The sequence below is a fragment of the Amblyomma maculatum genome, chromosome 9, assembly GCF_055883805.1.
Source record: "Amblyomma maculatum isolate TAMU_Amacu chromosome 9, ASM5588380v1, whole genome shotgun sequence".
NCBI lineage: Eukaryota > Metazoa > Arthropoda > Arachnida > Ixodida > Ixodidae > Amblyomma > Amblyomma maculatum.
The window spans coordinates 13,406,764-13,427,150 of NC_139352.1; the positions used below are offsets into that span (position 1 = coordinate 13,406,764).

General features: G+C 46.8%; 1 protein-coding gene across 1 annotated transcript in view; it reads left to right on the plus strand.

Annotated features, from left to right (window-relative positions):
* The window catches only part of LOC146178359 (immunomodulatory peroxidase-like), a 97,072-nt gene extending 81,523 nt beyond the window's left edge, over window positions 1-15,549 (plus strand). Inside the window, exons 5-11 of the mRNA XM_084578184.1 lie at window positions 1,340-1,590; window positions 2,494-2,585; window positions 3,684-3,951; window positions 5,970-6,247; window positions 7,588-7,757; window positions 13,997-14,111; window positions 15,412-15,549. Coding sequence (XP_084434310.1) covers window positions 1,340-1,590; window positions 2,494-2,585; window positions 3,684-3,951; window positions 5,970-6,247; window positions 7,588-7,757; window positions 13,997-14,111; window positions 15,412-15,496 — 1,259 coding nt within the window. The 3' untranslated portion in view covers window positions 15,497-15,549. The remainder of the gene's footprint in view (window positions 1-1,339; window positions 1,591-2,493; window positions 2,586-3,683; window positions 3,952-5,969; window positions 6,248-7,587; window positions 7,758-13,996; window positions 14,112-15,411) is intronic.
* Window positions 15,550-20,387: the final 4,838 nt, after the last annotated feature.

A 20,387-nucleotide genomic window follows, 5' to 3' on the forward strand; every position in this document is an offset into this window, starting at 1 on the left:
TTTATTAAGGCGATAACCTTTAGTGGTTCATGCTCGCGGATCGTGTCGGTCCGTCCGTCCGTCAGTCCGTAACGCTTTCGTTACATGGGAGGTGGTAGCTGGCAGCTGACATGGCTGAACACTACCCGGAAGTAGGGCTTCCTGACATTACGTTTGCCAGGAGCTGCCAAATCGGGACTCTACTTTCATATGGGAGCGCGATATCAGAATCAGCCTGCCAAGACTCTTGCATTCACGTTATCCCTAGGCCATGCAGGCATGTTCATACGGCTCGGTTAAAGCGGGGCTTTATATGTCGGCTGGTAGCTTACACTATCGCGTCATAGCGAATGTGGGAGGGAAAACAGAGAGAAAGAGGTGCCGTAGTGAAGGGCTTCGGACCACCGCACGACAGAGGCGACAAATTAATTACAAAAATTCTAGGGGGTACTTTGAATCACTAAACTGCGATTATAGCCTCATCGCAGTTTAGTGATCCAAAGTACCCCCTATAATTTTTGTAATTAATTTGTTTAAACCAGCATGGCTTCCTTCAAGGCTGTTATTTTTATACGCATTGTTCTCTGCACCGCAATCGCCCATCTCGGTCCTAATATGTACAGGGTAGTCGAAAGTTCCCAGGCCACATGTTCTGCTTCTGTTCAGCATAATCTGGCAATTGAGGTCTCATTAAAACGATCAGTTATCTCAGTAATTAGAACAATGATTCTTCTACCCTCCACAGATATTTTGGGATTTGGGCTGTCGTAATTGCCTCAATGCACTGCTTGGAAGCAGAGCCTGGGGCCTAAGAACTTTGACTACCCCTGTACATGGGCAAAGATCGGCAGGGGTAGCTGGTATGACATATTGAAACATGAATCAGCGCGAAGGAAAACGCACAGTAGAGGAGCACCCAGTACGAGCAAAGCTTTTGAACTCGTTTATTGAAGCAACGCCTCATGCTATCCTCAGCAACAATACGCATTCGCACCAAGCAGTCGACCGTAGATTCTAAAAATATACCACGTTATCAATCCAGGGAACATAAGTTCAAATTTGTACAAGTAAACTGAAGGCTCGCTAACATATTTTTCGAGAGTCCCCATATGTATATTGTAAAATTTCTTCTATTCCCCTTGCCTTCTTGTTTAATTGCATCCGCTAATTATTTTAGTATGCTTGAAAAGTGGCCAGCAGTTTGCTGCCTAAGGTAGAGCTTAGGCAAAGGCTACCCGCATTGTGAGAAAAAGGAGTAGCGTGAAAGCTGTAAGGGATGCCAGTCCTATGTGAGCAACACCAACTTGAATCCGCAGACTGCACAGCGCTCATTCACACATATCCGTGTGACACTGTGTAGACGAGCGCCGAATGGTGAACCAGCAGAGCGCCTTCGTGGACGCGTCGCATGTGTACGGCATTGACTCCGTGGAGCACGCCACGCTCCGGGACCCCGAGAGCAGGGAACTGCTGCTGCTCGGCGAGGGGCGCCTGCTGCCCCGCAGCCTGCGGCCCGACCGCGATGGGTGCAGCGACCCGGAGACGGCGCACTTCTGCTTCAGGGCTGGAGATGGTCGCGTCAACCAGCAGCCGGCCATCGCGCTCTTGCAGGTACGTTACGTGCACAGCAGGCACTTGCCGGTGCCTCTGGTTTTAAATAGAGGAAAAAGGGAAGCAATTATCTAATATATAAACAAACATCGGCTGCTGCTGCTGCTGCCAGTCATTTACCCCGCTAGTTCACAAAAAATTACGAGGGACTTTAGCGACTAATGTAGTGAAAGGCGAAAGCCTGAGTGCCCTATTCTGCTACGCAACTGGTACTAATTAGCAATTAATTAATAATTGGGTATCAATCAATTAATTAACCAGCCATTAAGCAGGTAATTGTTAATTATTAAATTACTTATTAGTCATTCAGTTTTTAATGATTTACTTAAACAGTGATCAATTAGTAATTAGTAATTGATCATTTATTGGCATATGGCCATATAAGGAACGCATTCGCGCATACTGTGGTGGTACTCTGTGATTGGCCGAGACCTCTATGACGACATCCCGCCTCGGCCAATCAGAGCCATTGCAAAAGCGGGGCACATTTTGTCCACGACAGCATGAGCCATTAAAGGCTGTCGCCTTAAAATAAAGCTCTTTGCGGTGGAGGCTCGTCGTCTGGGAAGAGACGAAATTTTGATACAAAAGGTTCATTATGCGTCTCTTGCCCGGGTCTTCACGCTGCAGTTTGACGTGGAAATGAGGTGTTCCCACATAGATATAATCGAGGGCTTGACTAAACACCACCTGGAAAGGAGCGAAGATTGAAGGAATAGTAAACATGCACTCTCCAACATTGGAGGGAGAGTAAAGCAAGATGTTTCGCTGCCCGTATACGTCATCAGCGCTGGAGGCAACGACGATGGCTTATGTAGTACATGGTCGTTCACTTTTTGAACACGGCCACTGTCTTAAAAGCACCGTTGCATCCGTCTTGTGAACTGTGTGCATTCTTCCCAGATTTTGTACGCCCGTCAGCACAACCGCATCGCCAGGGAACTCAAGAAGCTCAACCCTGACTGGGACCCCGAGATTGTCTATGAGGAGTCCAGGTACGGCATGCAACTTGCGCCAAGCAATATCTTTGCCAGCCTTAGCGGCATCACCCTGTGGCCGCGTGTAGCAGAAAATTACTTTGGGGCTCAATTACTGGCCGCACACTGAATGAAATAACGCTTGATGTGTTCTCATCAAAAAGTCTGATATTTCAAATGCGGCGGCTCAATTTCAGTGAGAGCCAAATGCGAATGCGTGGGATTTCACTAAATTCCAAGAAGCGAATACGATTGGGAATGCCGGACTCAGCATATCACGCTACGCACGCACTCTTTTTTGCCTCTCAAACTAGGTGCTGCAATTAAGGCCTGGCATAAATTTCATATCTTCATATTGCTCGAAATCGCATATTTTGTTTATGCACTGCAAGAAAGGCAAATAATATAAAAACGGCATATAAAAAAGCAGTTCAAACAGGAGGACCAATATATTTGAAGAGATGAAAAGATGCCGGTTGTTTCACGCTACTTAAACCTGGCTGTAACGAGCGAAAGTTCGGTTGTACTTGGTTTTACAAAGCCGTTTTGACCTTGGCGCTATTCCGTGCATGGTAAGCCTCGCGTTTTAGCCGCCAATTTTCAGGTGTTTCCATGATCCCTTTACGGCGTCTCTCATAGCCTGAGTAGCTTTAGGACGTTAAACCTCACAAACCAAACCAAACCAAACCAAACATTTCCCTTCACTTCGCACAGCACACGCGCACGCCTTTGCGTTTCGCGTTTCGACGGAGGAAAAACGCAACGGCGTCATGTGTTGTGAAATTTGAGCCAACATTCCTTTCTATCAAAGAATGTTGATTTGAGCACACGTTAAAGGTCCCTAGGTGGTCGAAATTATTCCGCAGCCCTTCACTACGGCTCTCCTTTCTTCCTCTCCCAGCTGCCTCTCTTCCAATACGGAGCGGTTCAGGTATCAACCGAGAAGCCGATATATAGTCATACAAAGTTAGTGTGTTAGTCTGGGGGTGTGTTTGGCTTGACCTTGGTCTGGATTTCAAGGTCATTATGTCGAAGCCTGACGAAAATATGGATAGTACATGGAGTAGTACACTTTTGATCCTGAATGTGTCCTGAGAGGAGGGCACACACCCGCAGGCGTGTGCTGGTGGCCCAGCACCAGCACCTCATCTATGCCGAGTACCTTCCCCTGGTGCTGGGCGCTCAGTACCCGTATACGCCACCCGGCGTCCGCACCCATTATGACGCCCGCCGCGACCCGGCTGTGCTGGTGGAGTTCGCTACGGCGGCGTACCGTTTCGGCCACGGCATGGCTGACCACTACTCGCTCGTGGACGATCGCTACCAGGCGTCTCTTTACTCTCTGGCCGACCACTACTTCCAGCTGGACGACCTGCACACCAAAGTAAGCTCCTTCAAAGCTGTGGTGAGTTATTTCATTCCCCTTCAACCTGCTATAACATCGCTAGGGTGGGGTTAACAAGCATTGTTTTATTCACTCTTAGCACAAAAGCTAGTTATGCGATCCAGTCAGACGAAGAGGGCCGTCACGCTGCTTCGCAACACCAAGTCATAGTTAATTCGTTTCGTATTTCGGCTGTAATCTGTCCGCAGGACCTTCATGTCTGTTCATCAAAAAAGGCATCTACCACATTACTCAGCTTACCGACGGAACGGAAACGGCAAACTATGTCTTACCCAGCGCAACAATGGAAAGAGAATGAGGCGCCCGTTACTCCACAAATGTTAAGGAAACGAGTTTGTAAGGAAACCAAATAAATGCACACGGGAGTATTTCAATATTTAAACAGCGCTGCGGACAACGTAAAACTAATAGCGTGATCATTTTACTTAAAACATGATAGATTAGCAAGGCCTGGGACGAGCTTGAAGGCGAGAAATGAAAAAAAAAAAAAATGTACACGAAAAAGTAGGACAGACACTGTGCCTTCTCCCGCCGCGGTGGTACAGTGGTAAGACGCCTGACTAGTGTGCCGGAGCTCGCGGGTTCGATCCCCACCACCGGCGGCTGCGTTTCGATGGAGGCGAAACGGAGAGGCGTCCTTGTGCTGTGCGATGTCAGTGCACGTTAAAGACCCCCAGGTGGTCGAAATTGCTCCGTAGCCCTCCACTACGGCTCTTCTCTCTTTCCACTTTCTCTCGCCCTTCCTTCCTTTCCTTATGGCGCGGTTCAGGTATCCACAGCACAAGTGTGACAGATACTGCGCCTTCTCTTTCCTGTGAACCATTTATTATTATTATTATTATTATTATTATTATTATTATTATTATTATTATTATTATTATTATTATTATTAGTTTCCTGTAAAGCAATTTTATATAATTTAAATGAAAAATGTAGAAAATTGAACCATATGCACGAGAACATATCTTTTAAAAACAAAACAGTGGTAAGACGCCCGACTACTGTGCCGGAGTTCCCGGGTTCGAACCCGACCGCGGCGGCTGCGTTTCGATAGAGGCGAAACGAAGTGGCGTCCGTGTGCTGTGCGATGTCAGCGCACGTTAAAGATCCCCAGGTGGTCGAAATTACTCCGTAGCCCTCCACTACGGCTCCCCTTTCTCTCTTTCCACTTTCACTCCCACCTTCCTCCCTTCCCTTACGGCGCGGTTCGGGTGTCCACAGAGCAAGTGTGACAGTTACTGCGCCTTTCCCTCCCTGTGAACCAATTTAACTTTAAAGCATAACAAACTGTAAAATGCATAGAAAAATATAACAGGAGTAAGAAGTGCTGCGTACATCGCATTTGATTAAGTATGCGATTCGGCTGCAATTTTTTGCATGAAAAAACCAATGTTCGGCGTTTTGTTTGATATGAACTTCAATCTCCTCCATTATATTGATTCGCTATTGCCTTTGTGTCCATGGACCTAACGAATAAAAATTCTGGGGTGCACCTAAGCCTTCTTACGTGTGGCAAAGCGAAAACATTTCTGTCCTGTTGCTGGTCTGGTTGTGCTCCTGTTTCTAAACGTGTAATGTGTTGTGTTATACACAAAGTTCCGCCAACGCCGGGCGCGTTCAGACATGTTTGGACATGCAGTGCCGCCATCTACGTGCGCTGTTATGACGCATACACTGTAACCATGGCTGACTATGACTACCATGACAAATAAACTAGCCGCGGCAATGACCATTGCTATGACTAAATGTGACTACGACTAACGACGACTGACTACTCAAATCATAACTATCACGATAGACTATCAGTGATTTCATTATTATCGATCTCTGGATAATTGACAAGCGCGAAGGACGTTTTCTGGTCATATTTTCCGATCACGAAGCATAAGGTAGGAAAGTTTTTCTTATTAATACATCTAGACGAGTGTGTCATAGCCGTGATCAGTCCTGATTAAGTGTGTAGAGTGCTCCCCATTCACTGCTCTTTGTGCGCACAGGGCACGGTGGACCGCCTTATCCGGGGCCTGGTCCTCCAGAGAGCGCGCATGCCAGGCCCTGCGCTGTCGGACTCCGTGCGCGAGCACCTGTACCGCAACGGTAGCAGCCAGGCTGGCCTGGACCTGGCCGCCCTCAACGTGCAGCGCGGTCGCGACCACGCGCTGCCCGGCTACGGCTTCTGGCTGCGCCGCTGCCTGGGACGCCGTGTGCACTCTTTCGACGAACTGCACGCCTTCATGGAGCCGCGCCGGGCTCAGACGTTGGCATTGCTTTACGAGTCAGTATGCGCGCTCCTCAACTGTCGGCTGGAATGAAAGCAGTGGATGATAAATGAGCGTTTCTTGCAAAGACAGATCTGGCGCAGACTGGCATCTGAAGTATGCAAAGCAGTTGCACAAGTCTGTGTTTGGTTATTGAGTGGTCATAAAGCTGTCCGTAATTAGCGCTACAACGCAACACGACTTATGTAATTTATTCTTACTCCATCATTCACTGCCAGTGCAGGGCAGCTAAATGGTACCTCGTTCTGGTTGACATTCATCGCTTCTCTCCTCTGTCTATTTCTATAGCTCATTTGCAACTAATAGTGGCGAATATTAAAACAGCAGAGCCGATGTTTGGAAGAGTTGGGGTAGATTCACGATCAAAGAAAGCGAACAAATAGCTACCAAAACAGCCTCCTTGTGATTTGTGTTGTTTCTAAATCTGCCCTATTTTTGATCATGAAGATTAAATAGTAGATCATGTAGATTAAATAGTGTCAGACAAAAATGACTGCAGGGAGAGGCTTTTCAAGAGAGCATGCCAGTACACTCACTAAAACTAACTTCCGAGTAAACCTACCTTGGCTGCCTCTGCCATTTCTCAGTGAAACTATCAATAATTAGATGATAAAATGATGCTACGGTCCGACTGATATGCTTATGTCTGGACTACAAGTAAGAGTAGACTGCACCACGCCAGTAAAGGTCTTTTTGCTGCCACGCGCCGTACACCGGTGTCTCATCCAGGCAGCTGGGGACGGTGCTTTTCAGCCCTTAATTGCCTATACCATAAGGCGCCTACCGTCGCTGGTGCTCCTATGCTATAAATATAATCACTCGTTAAAATAAAAGTGCACTGCAATGCCTTCGGCAGCGAAAGACACCACGCGAGGGACACTGCTAGGCTTTATTTATTAGGTTGGCTCTACCCCATGGCAGCGAAACCCCATGCGGCGCGTAAAATGAATACAGCTGACCGAAGGCCCCCCTCAGATACACCCCGCGTTCACCTCGTGGCGCGGTTTCACAGCGCTGGCGCTGTCGGCAGTTGCACAAGGACGCGCAGCCGGTCAATTCTCCGGGGGCAGAAAGTGATCGAGGAGGCTCGTAAGGCGTAGCGACACTTGCAAGGGCACGGTACGTAGGTAGGCACACCGAACGGCCGGCGATAATGTAGTTTGGCATACTGGGTGACTTTAATATATATTTAGGCAGAAATTTCTAGGAGGTAATCTCTGTGTTCGATGTAGCCAAGAATTCGTAATATCCTGGCTAGGTACATGGAGACTTGGCTATGCCGTCCTTAGGAGTTCGTTCACGCGGAAGGGTTATGAGCTCCAACTCCAACGCGCAGGCATCCCGACGACGTGGACCTGTGGGTGGGCGGACTGCTGGAGCGTCCGGCCGGACCGGGAGCCCTGGTGGGAGCCACCTTCGCCTGCATCATCGGACGTCAATTTCGCAACTTTCAGGAAGGGGACCGCTTCTTCTACACCCACGCGGGACCCATGGCAATAAGCGACGGTATGCGACACCAAGTGTTTCGCTGTGTGTGTGTGTGTGTGTGTGTGTGTGTGTGTGTGTGTGTGTGTGTGTGTGTGTGTGTGTGTGTGTGTGTGTGTGTGTGTGTGTGTGTGTGTGTGTGTGTGTGTGTGTGTGTGTGTGTGTGTGTGTGTGTGTGCGTGTGTGCGTGTGTGCGTGTGTGTGTGTGTGTGTGTGTGTGCGCGTGCGTGCGCGTGCGTGCGTGTGTGTGTGTGTGTGTGTGTGTGTGTGTGTGTGTGTGTGTGTGTGTGTGTGTGTGTGTGTGTGTGTGTGTGTGTGTGTGTGTGTGTGTGTGTGTGTGTGTGTGTGTGTGTGTGTGTGTGTGTGTGTGTGTGTGTGTGTGTGTGTGTGTGTGTGTGTGTGTGTGTGTGTGTGTGTGTGTGTGTGTGTGTGTGTGTGTGTGTGTGTGTGTGTGTGTGTGTGCGCGCGCGTGCGTGCGTGCGTGCGTATACTTCAACGCCTCAAAGCGACTGTGGCTATGAGGGATGACGTAGAGAGCTCCGGATCACTTCAGCCGCTTGGAGTTCTTTAACGTACACTGGAATCGCACAGTACATTGACCTTCATCTGTCTTGATCTAAACGGCTCCAACAAACTGGTGCTACGGCTATCTAAATGCCATATATGACTAGTGCATAGTTAACCAGTAGTATGATGATTGAGTAAACTGGACATCAGCCTTAAGGCACTGGCTGACAATCGTGGTCACGGACAAATCTTGAAGCAAGCGAAATGTAATTCAATTGAAAAATGTTTAAAAATTAAAGAATAAATCTCAGCGTGGTGTTCCACGTGGGAATTTCGGAGACTACCCAATACTCAAAGGTGAGAAATACGTCTCATTTGGCGAATAAACGTGTGATTTATTGGCAAAGGAGAGAGAATCGGTAATTAATTGGGGTCACTCTGGTGTTTCCGGTGGTAGGAAAACTGGAGCGGCTTTAAAAGGTGTTGGCTCGCGAAGACGAGAACATAGCGTCACGCCACAGCCTTTTATTTTGTTCTTGTTGAACTTTACGAAAACAATTATACCGCAGACGCATATCGGACCTGGCAACAGGTTGCTTCCTATGTTCAGCGGCGAGCGCGCACCTCTGCCTGACTTTTTCGAACGCGAAGTACCTGGCATGGTTGGCTCTATTTCTGCCTTGAGAGACAACTTTCTGTAACTGTGCAGGCAGGCCTGGTGACCGGCATGACTATATTGCTGGAACTGGGCCGTCGAGACACGGCTGCAGCTCATTTCGTTCACTCAAACCACGATTGGGAGCACCAAAATCGTGGCACGCGAACTCGCTAGTCACGTGATAGCTTTTATATTTCGCGGGTTTTCTTTAGAACTCGAGAAAAAAATATACACGAGAGGCTTTCTTTATCGGAAATCAATGGAATGGAGGTTTTAGAAAGTGTTCATCAATTTGCATATCACATTTATTATCTAAAGTCAGTATATAGTAAACTAGAATAACATATATCTTAACAACTAATTAGTAAATTACATATTAAATAAATTGTGTGTGGTGCGCCAGACGGGTCGGAACCTGCATGCAAGTTGTTTCCTTAGCCCATCTAAAGTGCTGTGTTTTGTAACCCTTGGCTAAATTAGCTGGGACATATTGTATAACGGCTCCCCCCCAATAACATTCGCGCATCGTGCTCTGTAACATTATACCACTAAGAGATTCTTCGCGTTATTATTACATTGAAAGTATCCTACAATACTAACCAATACAGCGATAGTATAGTACACTTTAGCGTTAGCACGATGCGCACGTCAGTGATGGCGCTGCTTATTAGGAATTCCGCGAATCGTACATGGGCCGTATAAATTGAGCATTTAGCTAGCAGAGTGAGCCGACGGGGACAAAACGCGAGCAGCATTAGTAGTAATAAATAAAGGAGACATAGCAATAGACAGCAAGCAATATAGGCTACCCAGATATTCTCATAACTTTGGAAGAAAAGCTGGGGACCCGTCACGCAAGGTGCTTACGTACAGGGGTAGTCAAAAGTTCCCAGGCCGCAGGTTCTGCTTTTGTTCGGCATATTCTGGCACTTCAGATCCCATTAAAACAAACAATTATCTCGGAGATTAGAATAATGCTTCTTGTACCCTGCACGGATATTTTGAGACTTGGGGCTCTCGTAGCTGCCTAACTATACTGCTCAGAAGAAGACCGTGTGGCCTGGGAACTTTTGACTACCCTTGTACATATCTGCTCTTTCCCACATCTCTTTCTCAGCCTCTGTGTCTCTTTCTTGGACAAATATAAACAACTATGAAGCTAAGAGCAAGTCAAGCTTGATGGAGGTCAGTCTTCTGATTAACAGAGCCATCTCAGAGAGGACAGCATTACTTATTTAGAATGTTCTCACTTTACCAGAAGGAGCAAAGAAGGGAGGCATGACATGAGACCTTTAACCCAGTACGATTATACGAGGTGTGACACCAATGAAATGAGACTAAGTGCGTAGCTTGAAAAAAGAGTGGAATTGTAATGATTCAGTGGGTTTTCAGTGGTCGGACTGTTAATCAACACTACTACATTAAAGTACTAAAAAGCGTTCGTGAAAAAATTAGAAAGAAAAGGTCAGTTGGGGAGTGATGGCACGCAGGATAATGCACCCGCTCACACGTCCCTATCTGTCAAGCAGTTTGTGACCAGCAGAAACATTACTGTGATGGAGCATCCTCCTTAATCACCTGATTTGGCTCCATGTGAACTTTTTTTTTTTTTTCCTAAAGTCAAATCTTGCTTAAAGGGAACCCATTTTACCTCAGTTTAAGAGGTTCAGGCAAAAACGGAGAATCTCTTGAAGAGCCTCCCAAAAACCTCGTTCTAGAACTGTTACCAGCTGTGGAAGCATCGAATACAGAAGTATGTGAATGCTGAAGACGACTACTTTGAAGGTGATAATGTCACAGAGAACTGATTCTGCAAGTACAATAATTTATTGGACCAGTCTCGTTCTTTTGTGTGCGTGTCGCATACCTCGATGGAAACCAGGTGGCTTGATTTTTCTATGTTCCCTCCTCCTTTAAGCCCTATAACTACTCCACGATAAACCAAGGCCGCCCCCTACGAACAAACCAGGCCTTCGATAGGCGTGATGCGACAAAGAGATAAAAACCCATTTCTCGCAGTTCTAAGCAGGAATCGGACTTAATTATTCAAAGCATCTTGCTGTTGCCTAAGCGAAGATAAGTCCTTCCCGCCAGTGCTTCTAAGCATTAAAAATCTAGTTCGTCCGATCAAGCCTATAACCTGCAAGCATTCACCGCGCACGCAATACCCCTGCCCCATTCCCTTTAAACAAATTACATCACTGTGCAATAGGCGCGAGCACAAGATGCAGAGCGCACAAGCAGTGGGGGCACGAGTGAACCGAGCAGACCGAGAAGAAACGGTTGTTACGCGAATCGTCCCTGCCCCCCTAAACGAGCGTAGAGTCTCTCTCTCTCTCTCTCTCTCTCTCTAGCTCGTCGCGGAGCCGAAGGCCTTGCGGGCGCGCGCACTCACGCAAACGCATAAAAGGAAAAATGCAAATAAACATTCGTGCGAAAGGCGCGGGAGAGCAACATACTGTTTCTCGTCCGTGGCCTCAAAATTCTCTGAGCCGCACGAGATTCTCGCCCTAGTTGTCACTTCTTCCGGGGACGCACCTCATGGTGTGAGTGGATTATGAGAACGGCCTTGGTCTGTGGTGGGTCCGTTCATGCGGGCTCGCCAACTGTTGGCGCCGAAACCCCTCTTTGTTCCGGGCACAATGGAGGTGAAAGCGTGCAACGAGTTGGGTACGACTTGGTGTGATATAAGATCGGGTCAAGGAAGGAAACGTCGTCCGTGACACCAAGGAAAAGACGGAGAAAAAATACGATTCGAAGAAGACACACAATGCAGCCCCTTCTTGGTGGCGATTTGGAAACATCTTAATTTACACGCATCTTAAGCAACAAGCTCGCCTTTTGACATACGCTGATTTTAATGTACGAATGTAATCAAGGGATTACAGGCAATATTTTCGCACACTTCTGGCGTCCGCAAAAGCAGAACTTCGCCTAGATACCAATCTACGTTCAAGACCAACAGGGAGCAATATCTTTCATGTCTTTAAAAACACACTCTTCTTCTTCTTCTTCTTCTTCTTCTTCTTCTTCTTCTTCTTCTTCTTCTTCTTCTTCTTCTTCTTCTTCTTCTTCTTCTTCTTCTTCTTCTTCTTCTTCTTCTTCTTCTTCTTCTTCTCCTTCTTCTTTTCCTTCTTCTTCTTCTTCTTCTTCTGACTGATTGATTGGTTCATCATATCGCATATCGCATATCGCGCACAAAATTTTCGAAGACCACGAAAGAAGACGTCACAAGAGCCCATGGTGTCTCGACTAATCCCAACCTTTGGTCTCTGCTTTGCATACATCATCTTAGAAGCAAAAAAAAAAAAAAAAAAGAGAAAAACTTATTGCAACCTGATGTAGTTCACTGCCTTGTATCCAAAGCACGTTCATATTTAACTATGCAGGCATTCTGTGCACTTAAAGCTGAGTGTTGACAGGGCGCACGAATAGCTATGCGGAAAGCGCCCAGCAGCGCGCCTTCACGTAAACGATTTCTGCAGAGAAATCACGACAGCGCAGAAAGGCTGCCGCTTAAGAGACGCATTAATCAAGAACAGCACTCGTATAGTTTTGGATTCATGTTGCCAGGAGGCTACGAGTGCGGTTAGCAATGACGCTTTCAAATCCAATCTTCCTTGTACAAGACTAGGTGTATGGGCAAGAGGCTATGGGCTGGTGACCCAGGGAAAACAAATTATGCCAGCATTAAATAGTAGCCGCTCAACTGTCATTATTTCCAGGAGATGGAGCACGCATGTCCCTTTCAGGCTTCTATATTTTTTATTGGCCTTTTTTGCTCTATTGAAAGCTTTGTAGCGCTACTTGGTGACAGTTCATCTTTGATTGAAGAAGCTAAATTAGATTGAAGTCGGAAGTTCGATCCCGCGCAGAAGGTTACGTTTTTTTTTTTGTTTTTTTCTGGTGTTTTTTTTTTATATCTTCCTCTTAATTGCCGCGGGCTGCTTTTATTTTTCAAACGCTGCTTTTTTGGTCCAACAACCACTGCCGGGATATAATGGGCAGTATTCAATATTGGCCCGTCGACTGGTAAGGCGGTTGTTGTGTAAGGGTCGAATTTATGAAACAGAATTAAAAATAAAGTATCCCTGACTATGTTACTTAAATAATGGGATCAAGCCTACTGAAATAAAGAGGAAGTAACTAAAAAAAAAAAGAATTTCGCCAGGCAGCAAAAAGAATAACGGGTTAAAAAAAGGACCAATACATAATGACAAAATAAGGAGAGTGAGAACGAGAGGGCCGAGTCGGCGGGAGGTTTCGCACGTGGTCTCGCTACTGTGAAACTGAAGTTGGTGGTGGTGGTGGAAACGTTTATTGATTAATTGGGCCACCGTTGGCCAACAGCCGCCTCGCCAGCGACGCGGCACCGACGCTGACAGTCAGGCGACTGTTTCTGCCGGCGCAGTATGACATAGACAGAGTATTGGCATACCAAATCGGCATCGTGTTCTGCTAGTGTGACGTCATTACAAGAACTAAAGCACCATCTCCTTACATTCCTTATGTCCGTGTGTGTTTCATGCCTTTAACTAAAGATGGTAATGTGTAATACTTTCGCATTCGTCTTCTTCGCATTATTTACCAAACTTTTATTGATTTTTATTCTGTATTTCTTTTACTTGCATCAACTGATACTTATACCCAAGCCAATAAGACTATGCCCATTCACTCGCATGTTTATACTGACGTCTATTTTATTTTTTCCTTCAAACTTCACAGCTACATTAACGCCCACGTTGGTGCCCTGTAAGTACTGCAATAAATCATTAAATAAACAATACCATTTTGTGTGCTATTACCGGCACCTTGGTCAACTGAAGGATATAACGCCTGTCCCAGTTTTTCTAGACTCGACGGTACAGGGTGTCAAACGGACTTCAGTTTCTTCACCTTATGCGAGTCTCCTACGCTCTGTGCGTCCTCTTCCTAACAACGGCTGTGTAGAGTTTGTGCGCTACATCTTGCTATGCCAATGTACCTCAGCCCTGCACATATTTCCTTCAAGGGCTTGTACTTTTCTTTGTGCGAAAGTGCAGTGGTTGGAGGGTAAACGATGACATTTTGGAATTGATGGCGTGCGCATGCGCAGAACAACTGGCGGAGGTGTCCCGCTTCAGCCTGGCCAAGTTGCTGTGCGCCAACGCCGACGAGCCAGACGGGATGGTCATCCAGAGAAACGTCCTGCTCAAGCCAGATGCTGCCACGTAAGAGCCGTTTCGTATTCTGGTCTATCGCAGGCCGCTCAGAGTTGCCTCTTCAAGTCTTTGCCGTTGGTTCGATGCTTATGAAACGAAGAATTGAGCTATTACAAAAAGAAAAGAGGAGATCAACAAGCAACCAGGTAAATCTAGCGTTATGCAAGCTGTTCTAACCATTCTGAGCTAGGATAACGAGATATGAATCTAGAGAGGGTGAAAAACGTGGACCGTTAATTTTAGAATGCAGCTTGTCGTGACGCGTGTTTTCAACCGTTTAAACATTCCAACGCCTTTCTGAACCGACAAAGACTGATTACCAGGGTAGTTGAACCCAGTTGCGGCGGCTTTGTCCCTCATATGGTTATGAGATAGTAAGAAGAATAATTAGCACAAATGACAAGCGTCAGTCATTTTCCAGTCAACTGAGAGCAACAGACTACGCAAGCCTCATCGATCATTGTGAGATCTATGGCTAAGTTGGATAGCTTCTAAAGCTAAAAATGCTCAATCATATAAAGCAAGATGTGCTCGTGCGCATACCTACACCGATACTTTCACTTACATTAGCGACAAGACAACGTTTCTGTTTGCGACCGCTTCCGTCTCTAACTGCTAGTTTTTTTGTTGGCTTTTTTTTTTTTTTTTTGCGATGAAACGCATCTTTTCTAAGCTCCATACTTGGGTATCTGCTGTTTACACTTGCAATTCCCAACAGGCAGCACACAAATCGGCTTTACGATGGGCAAGCGGTCTCAAAGTTGTCTATCATAAGCTGTGATAAGTTAGGCATTCCTGCGGCATATTAGGAGAGAGTGCGGCGATCTATGCGGAAGACAACATGGCTCTATTGAGTGGCTCAAATGGCCGTGGATGACTAAACAAGCTTTAGGCGCAATGATATATCCCTGCTAAAATAAAGATACGGAAATGGACTTGCGCGTGACTTGTAATGTGGAGAAGATAAAAACGGTGGTGTTTCGGAAAAATAGGGTGTATGCTAAGGACACAGAGCAGGGGGTAGCACAATGCTTGTAGGAGATGTAAGGTTAGAAAATTAGATTCCAAAGTGTGGCTGCGGCCGGGTTATTACTGCGGAAAGCCTGCGATGCAGGGAAGTCAGCTTTGGGAATGTGTTAACCAGTATTTGCTTGTGCTTGATAAATCAGTTTAATGTAAGTTAATGTCTTGAAGGTCAGTCGTGTTAATTCGGTTACTATTATTTGCACGACATCTAAGCCCATTATAGCGTCAAAAAAGTGACATACTGAGCTATTCGCTAAAGGTTCCTCAAAATCGTGGCTCGCAGAAACCCGCTGACGCCGTGTGACCAGCTGCCGGACACAGACTTGCGATCTTGGACAAGGGCCTCCTTCATGGGCAAGGAACGCTAGCCGATGTCTCGCCTCTGCGCTAAACGGCTGGCCAGAGATGTCGCATGCCCCGGTATGATAACTTCCATATACCATGCATTTCATCAGGGCATTGGATTGCATTTCATCAGGATTGCTCAGGGAAATTTGAAGCATCAAGTCAAAGTCAGCCTTGAACCACAAGTCCTAAACTGCACCATCGCTTTCTGCTTATATTCTCGTGTTTTGCGGAGTGCGTTTCTCTAGGACTATGCCTACATGCATACCGTGAACTTTTGAAAGAAAGAAAGAAAGAAAGAAAGAAAGAAAGAAAGAAAGAAAGAAAGAAAGAAAGAAAGAAAGAAAGAAAGAAAGAAAGAAAGAAAGAGAGAAAGAGAGAAAGAGAGAAAGAAAGAAAGAAAGAAAGAAAGAAAGAAAGAAAGAAAGAAAGAAAGAAAGAAAGAAAGAAAGAAAGAAAGAAAGAAAGAAAGAAAGAAATCTGGCAGTTTATGCACAGACTGTCCAAAGTAAGGTTGACTGCTGATCGTTTTATAACCATCGCGTGATCCGTGATCTCTATTTTGTCTTATTTTCGCCAACTCTAAAAAGTGTCCAGCACCGTGGCATACGCCACCGGAAAGGCTCAACCAAAGGAAGCCAATTGAAACGAAAAAAGAAACATCAAAACAAATGGTGGTAGTTTAAGTATCGTTTGAACATAGTTATACGAACGAAAATAAGCTCTTTTGGGCATTGCTTTGCATGTTTCAGCAATACTGTACATGGCTTGATAGTTTGGAATAGGGGACAATCAAGCTTCATTAAAAATAGGCGCAAAAGCGCCTTTAACACCACCGGGGTGGTGCAGTGGTAAGACGCCCGACTACTGTGCCGGAGTACCCGGGTTCGATCCCGACCTCGGCGGCTGCGTTTCGATGGAGGCGAAACGAAGAGGCGTCCGTGTGTTGTGCGATGTCAGCGCACGTTAAAGATCCCCAGGTGGTCCAAATTAGTCCGCAGCCCTCCACTACGGCTCCTCTTTCTCTCTATCCACTTTCCCTCCCACCTTCATCCCTTCCCTTACGGCGCTGTTCAGGTGTCCACAGCTACAAGTGTGACAGATACTGCGCCTTTCCCTTCCTGTGAACCAATTATATATATATATATATATATATATATATATATATATATATATATATATATATATATATATATATATATATATATATATATATATATATATATATAATACACCACCTTTTATTCCGCGATCTTTATAGCGCAGCTCTTTGGCGCCCGTTCTTGCATTTCACGGCGTCGCCGTCGTCCCTCGTAGCCAGCTCCGCAGCAGGGACAGCGCCCTAGTGGCTCCAGCTGTGCGCGCTCCTCAGGAGGCTCCATTTCTCCCGCAAGCGGGTTTCGCGTGTGCAATCACTTTGTCGGCGCTGTGAAAGAGGAACTAGTTGTTATATCGAAAAAAGAATGGTAGCACAGGATAGAGTGTCAAGGAAAGGTGTGCAAGTGGCAAAATGGTCGTTGAGATGTAATTAGGTAATTAATTCGAGTCATTAAGAATAATTGGTTCACAGAAAAGAAAAGGCGCGCCTTTCAAACCTCTTTTGTGGACACCTTAACCGCGCCTTAAAGGAATGGAGGAAGATGGGAGTGAAAGCGGAAAGAGTGAAAGGGGTGCCGTATAACTGGGCTCCGTAGTAATTTCCTGCCACCTGGGAACCTTTAACGCACACTGACATCGCACAGCTCATAGACGCCTCTTCGTTTCGCCTCCATCAAAACCTAATTAGAGCCAGTTAACTGGTTTACAGGAACGGAAAGATGCAGTATCTGTCACTCGCGGAAGGGGAACTAGTTGATATGGAATATGTGTGAAAAATAAAAAGTCTGTAATTGTACATAAATGTCTCGCTCTAATTCTTTGCCTCAATATATCGAAAAGGTGAAACAGCGGATGAGCTGCGGTCAAATTTCGCATTAAAAAGTAACGTAATCTCCGGCAATTTTTTCCTTATATTCCATCTTCTTTAAGTTGTTTTTTTCGGGAAAGGATAGAGCTGTATGTCTCACTTTTCCGGAGGAGGAGGAGGAGGAGGAAAAAACTTATTTCACGAGCGAGTTTGGACCCTTCAAGGGCCCAGGGCCACCGCACGGCCCTCACATTACGCGCGTGTGTCCAGGTCACGTAGGGCCATGGCACTGGCACCCCGGTCCACACAGCGAAGTTGTATGTCCAGGTCCTGCGACGTAAGGAGGGCCTCCCATTCCTCCCATGATCCGATGGCGGGCTGTCCCTGCGGGGGAGGATCGGCAGGGCAGCCGAAAAGAATGTGGTCCAAGGTGGCGTGCAACTCTCCACAGAGAGTGCACTCAGGGGAAACGGGTCGGTAGTAGGATAGGCGTTGAGGGGTGAGAAGCGTTCGGGTTTGAAGACGCCTCCAGAGGATTTGTTGGGAGTGAGACAGCTTGGAGTGGGGAGGGGGGTAGAGTCGACGGGCAAGGCGTGCTTGCTGTGTGAGCTCAGAAAATGTATGTGCCCGCTCCCTCGAGAAATCCCGGCATGGGTCGCCATTTGCCCGGCTAATAAGTCCTCGGGCTATGTTATCGGCGGCCTCATTTTCGGGATTGCCAGAGTGAGCCGGCACCCATATAAGCTCAATACGCCTGTCAGAATTCAGGGTGCACATTCTCAATATTTGCCACGCGGGAGGATGGACAAAGTTAAGTATGGCTGTTTTGGAGTCGCTAAGTATGTAAGCCGCATCTGTTTGGGCGATTGCTAAGGCTATAGCCACTTCCTCTGCTTCTTCCGAGTTACAGGGAGAGTCTATGAAGTGCGTGAGTGGGGGGGGGGGGGGGGGGGGCTGCTGGATTGTAGGCCACAGCTACCGAACGGTCTGAACCACATGCGGCGTCCACCCAGCGGACATCCTCTGCAGTCCAATAGTGTTTATGGAGAGATTTGGCTCGCGCGACGCGGCGGGATTGATGGTTTAAAGGTACTACATGCCTTTGTGCTCAGTCGCATTCTTTACACCTCTCCTTACCTGACCCTCTCCTGTGCAGACAAAGATAAAATCAACGCCTTAATCCGCATGGCTACCAAAGCAGCGCTCAACCTACCGAAGACCACTAGCACGGACAGGCTCTTAAAACTAGGAATGCACAACAATATACAAGAACTTATGAAGGCACATCGGTACACACAGTACCTTCGGTTGGCTGGCACGCAAACAGGACGACATATACTGGACACTCTCGGCATTCGCATACCCGCACATGCTGAAGAGTGAAACCCTCTCCCTCAGGCCGTGCATTCAGCGCTTATCCTCAAACCTCTTCCTAAGAACGTCCACCCAGAATCACTTTTCCGTCAACAGCTGCACTTAATTAGGTCAAGGTCGCATCGCCTTCTTGTGCCGTGATTTTCTTCTTTTTTTTTTCTTTGAGTTGTTTTTGGGGGACAGGAAGGCGCAGTATCTGTCTTCTCTCAAGGTCATTCGGACCCAGCGAAGCGAAATCCGAACTACTGTATACTGTACCATAGTGTATATATTTCTTTTATTTTTACCTACCCTTTTCTTTCTCCCTATCACTCACCTCTTTGATTTCCTCTACCTTCTCCTCGCTATCCCTTTATTTCCGCCGCCCCAGTTCAGGTGCTTCAGATATAAGATAGCAGATATCGGGGCTGGCAAACATCTTTTCGTTCCTTTTGTACATACAATAAATAACCACTACAACAACAACACCTCGAGTAGAAAATGCTGTAAAATGCCGCCATTTAGTCAGCGTCTGTTCCTGACTTCTTGCAATGCAAATTAATGCAACCATAAGTGACCGAAACAAGTTGTGGGCCTCTAAAAAGCAATGCGCTCGCTTATTTTGCACGCACTGTGGTAACTGCAATGGCAGCGAGCTTATGTCACGGGTTCCAGCTGTAGGACTTCGCCTCTAGGCTTTAAGTCAGAGCTTCCGGCTTTCGTGCCGCCCAATGCGAGAGAAAGGAGACAGTCAATCGGTCAACCAATATATATATAAGAGCGGGACTATGTATTTTCTTCTCACTGCAGGTGCCACATCCCCACCCTTTTCCCAGAGATGCAATGGAGAGCGAAATGGTCGCCCTGGCAGAGGCTGCCCAAGCAGGACATCCGTCCGTCTGTGGAGGTCACGACTACCAGATTCTGTCTGGATCTTTGTCTACTTCAACTTGTTTTCTCGAGCTGACACGATACAAAAAATAAAGCTGACAGAAGTGCACCAAAAATGGAGCACTTTCGATCGATCAAACCTTCGCGAACCGGTGATTAACGCCTCAGCGTAGGTGTGCATCCGCTCCCGTACGCTGTTAGCGCGAATTCGCATATTGGTTTGTATGACTGCGGTCACCATACAGCGTGAAGGTGCCAGAAACCATGGCTCACGCTGCAACGTCAAGTGTATCAAATCTATAATAACTGCTAGAGACGTAGCGTCGACTCCACAGAAAACAGAAAGTGTCTTTGCGTTCTTTAACAGCCGCATGCGACTATAGCTGTGTACGAATCCCAGAAGTGGACGCCAGGATCCCGTGCAGCATTCGTCAAGTCTTGAACGCCTGCATCTTCGACCGTTCGAGGGCAACGTCCCTGCCAGCAGCAGCTTTAAGAGCTTGCAGCTTGGAAAGCTGCGGAGCTCTGCAGCAACTATAGAGCGCCTGATGTCTCCACTTCACACGAAAGCGAGTCGCATAGGTAGTTTTCGAGTACCTTACATAATTTATAAATACCGCGGAACTTTGCTTGAGGAGGATCCCTCTCCGTCCTACGGGAGCGTGGTCTCGCATACGATAAGACTTTTAGTTAGAGGGGGCCTCCTTATTTGAAACTGTGCTGCTGAGACATACATGCCAACTGCTCGTGGGACTGGAATGGGC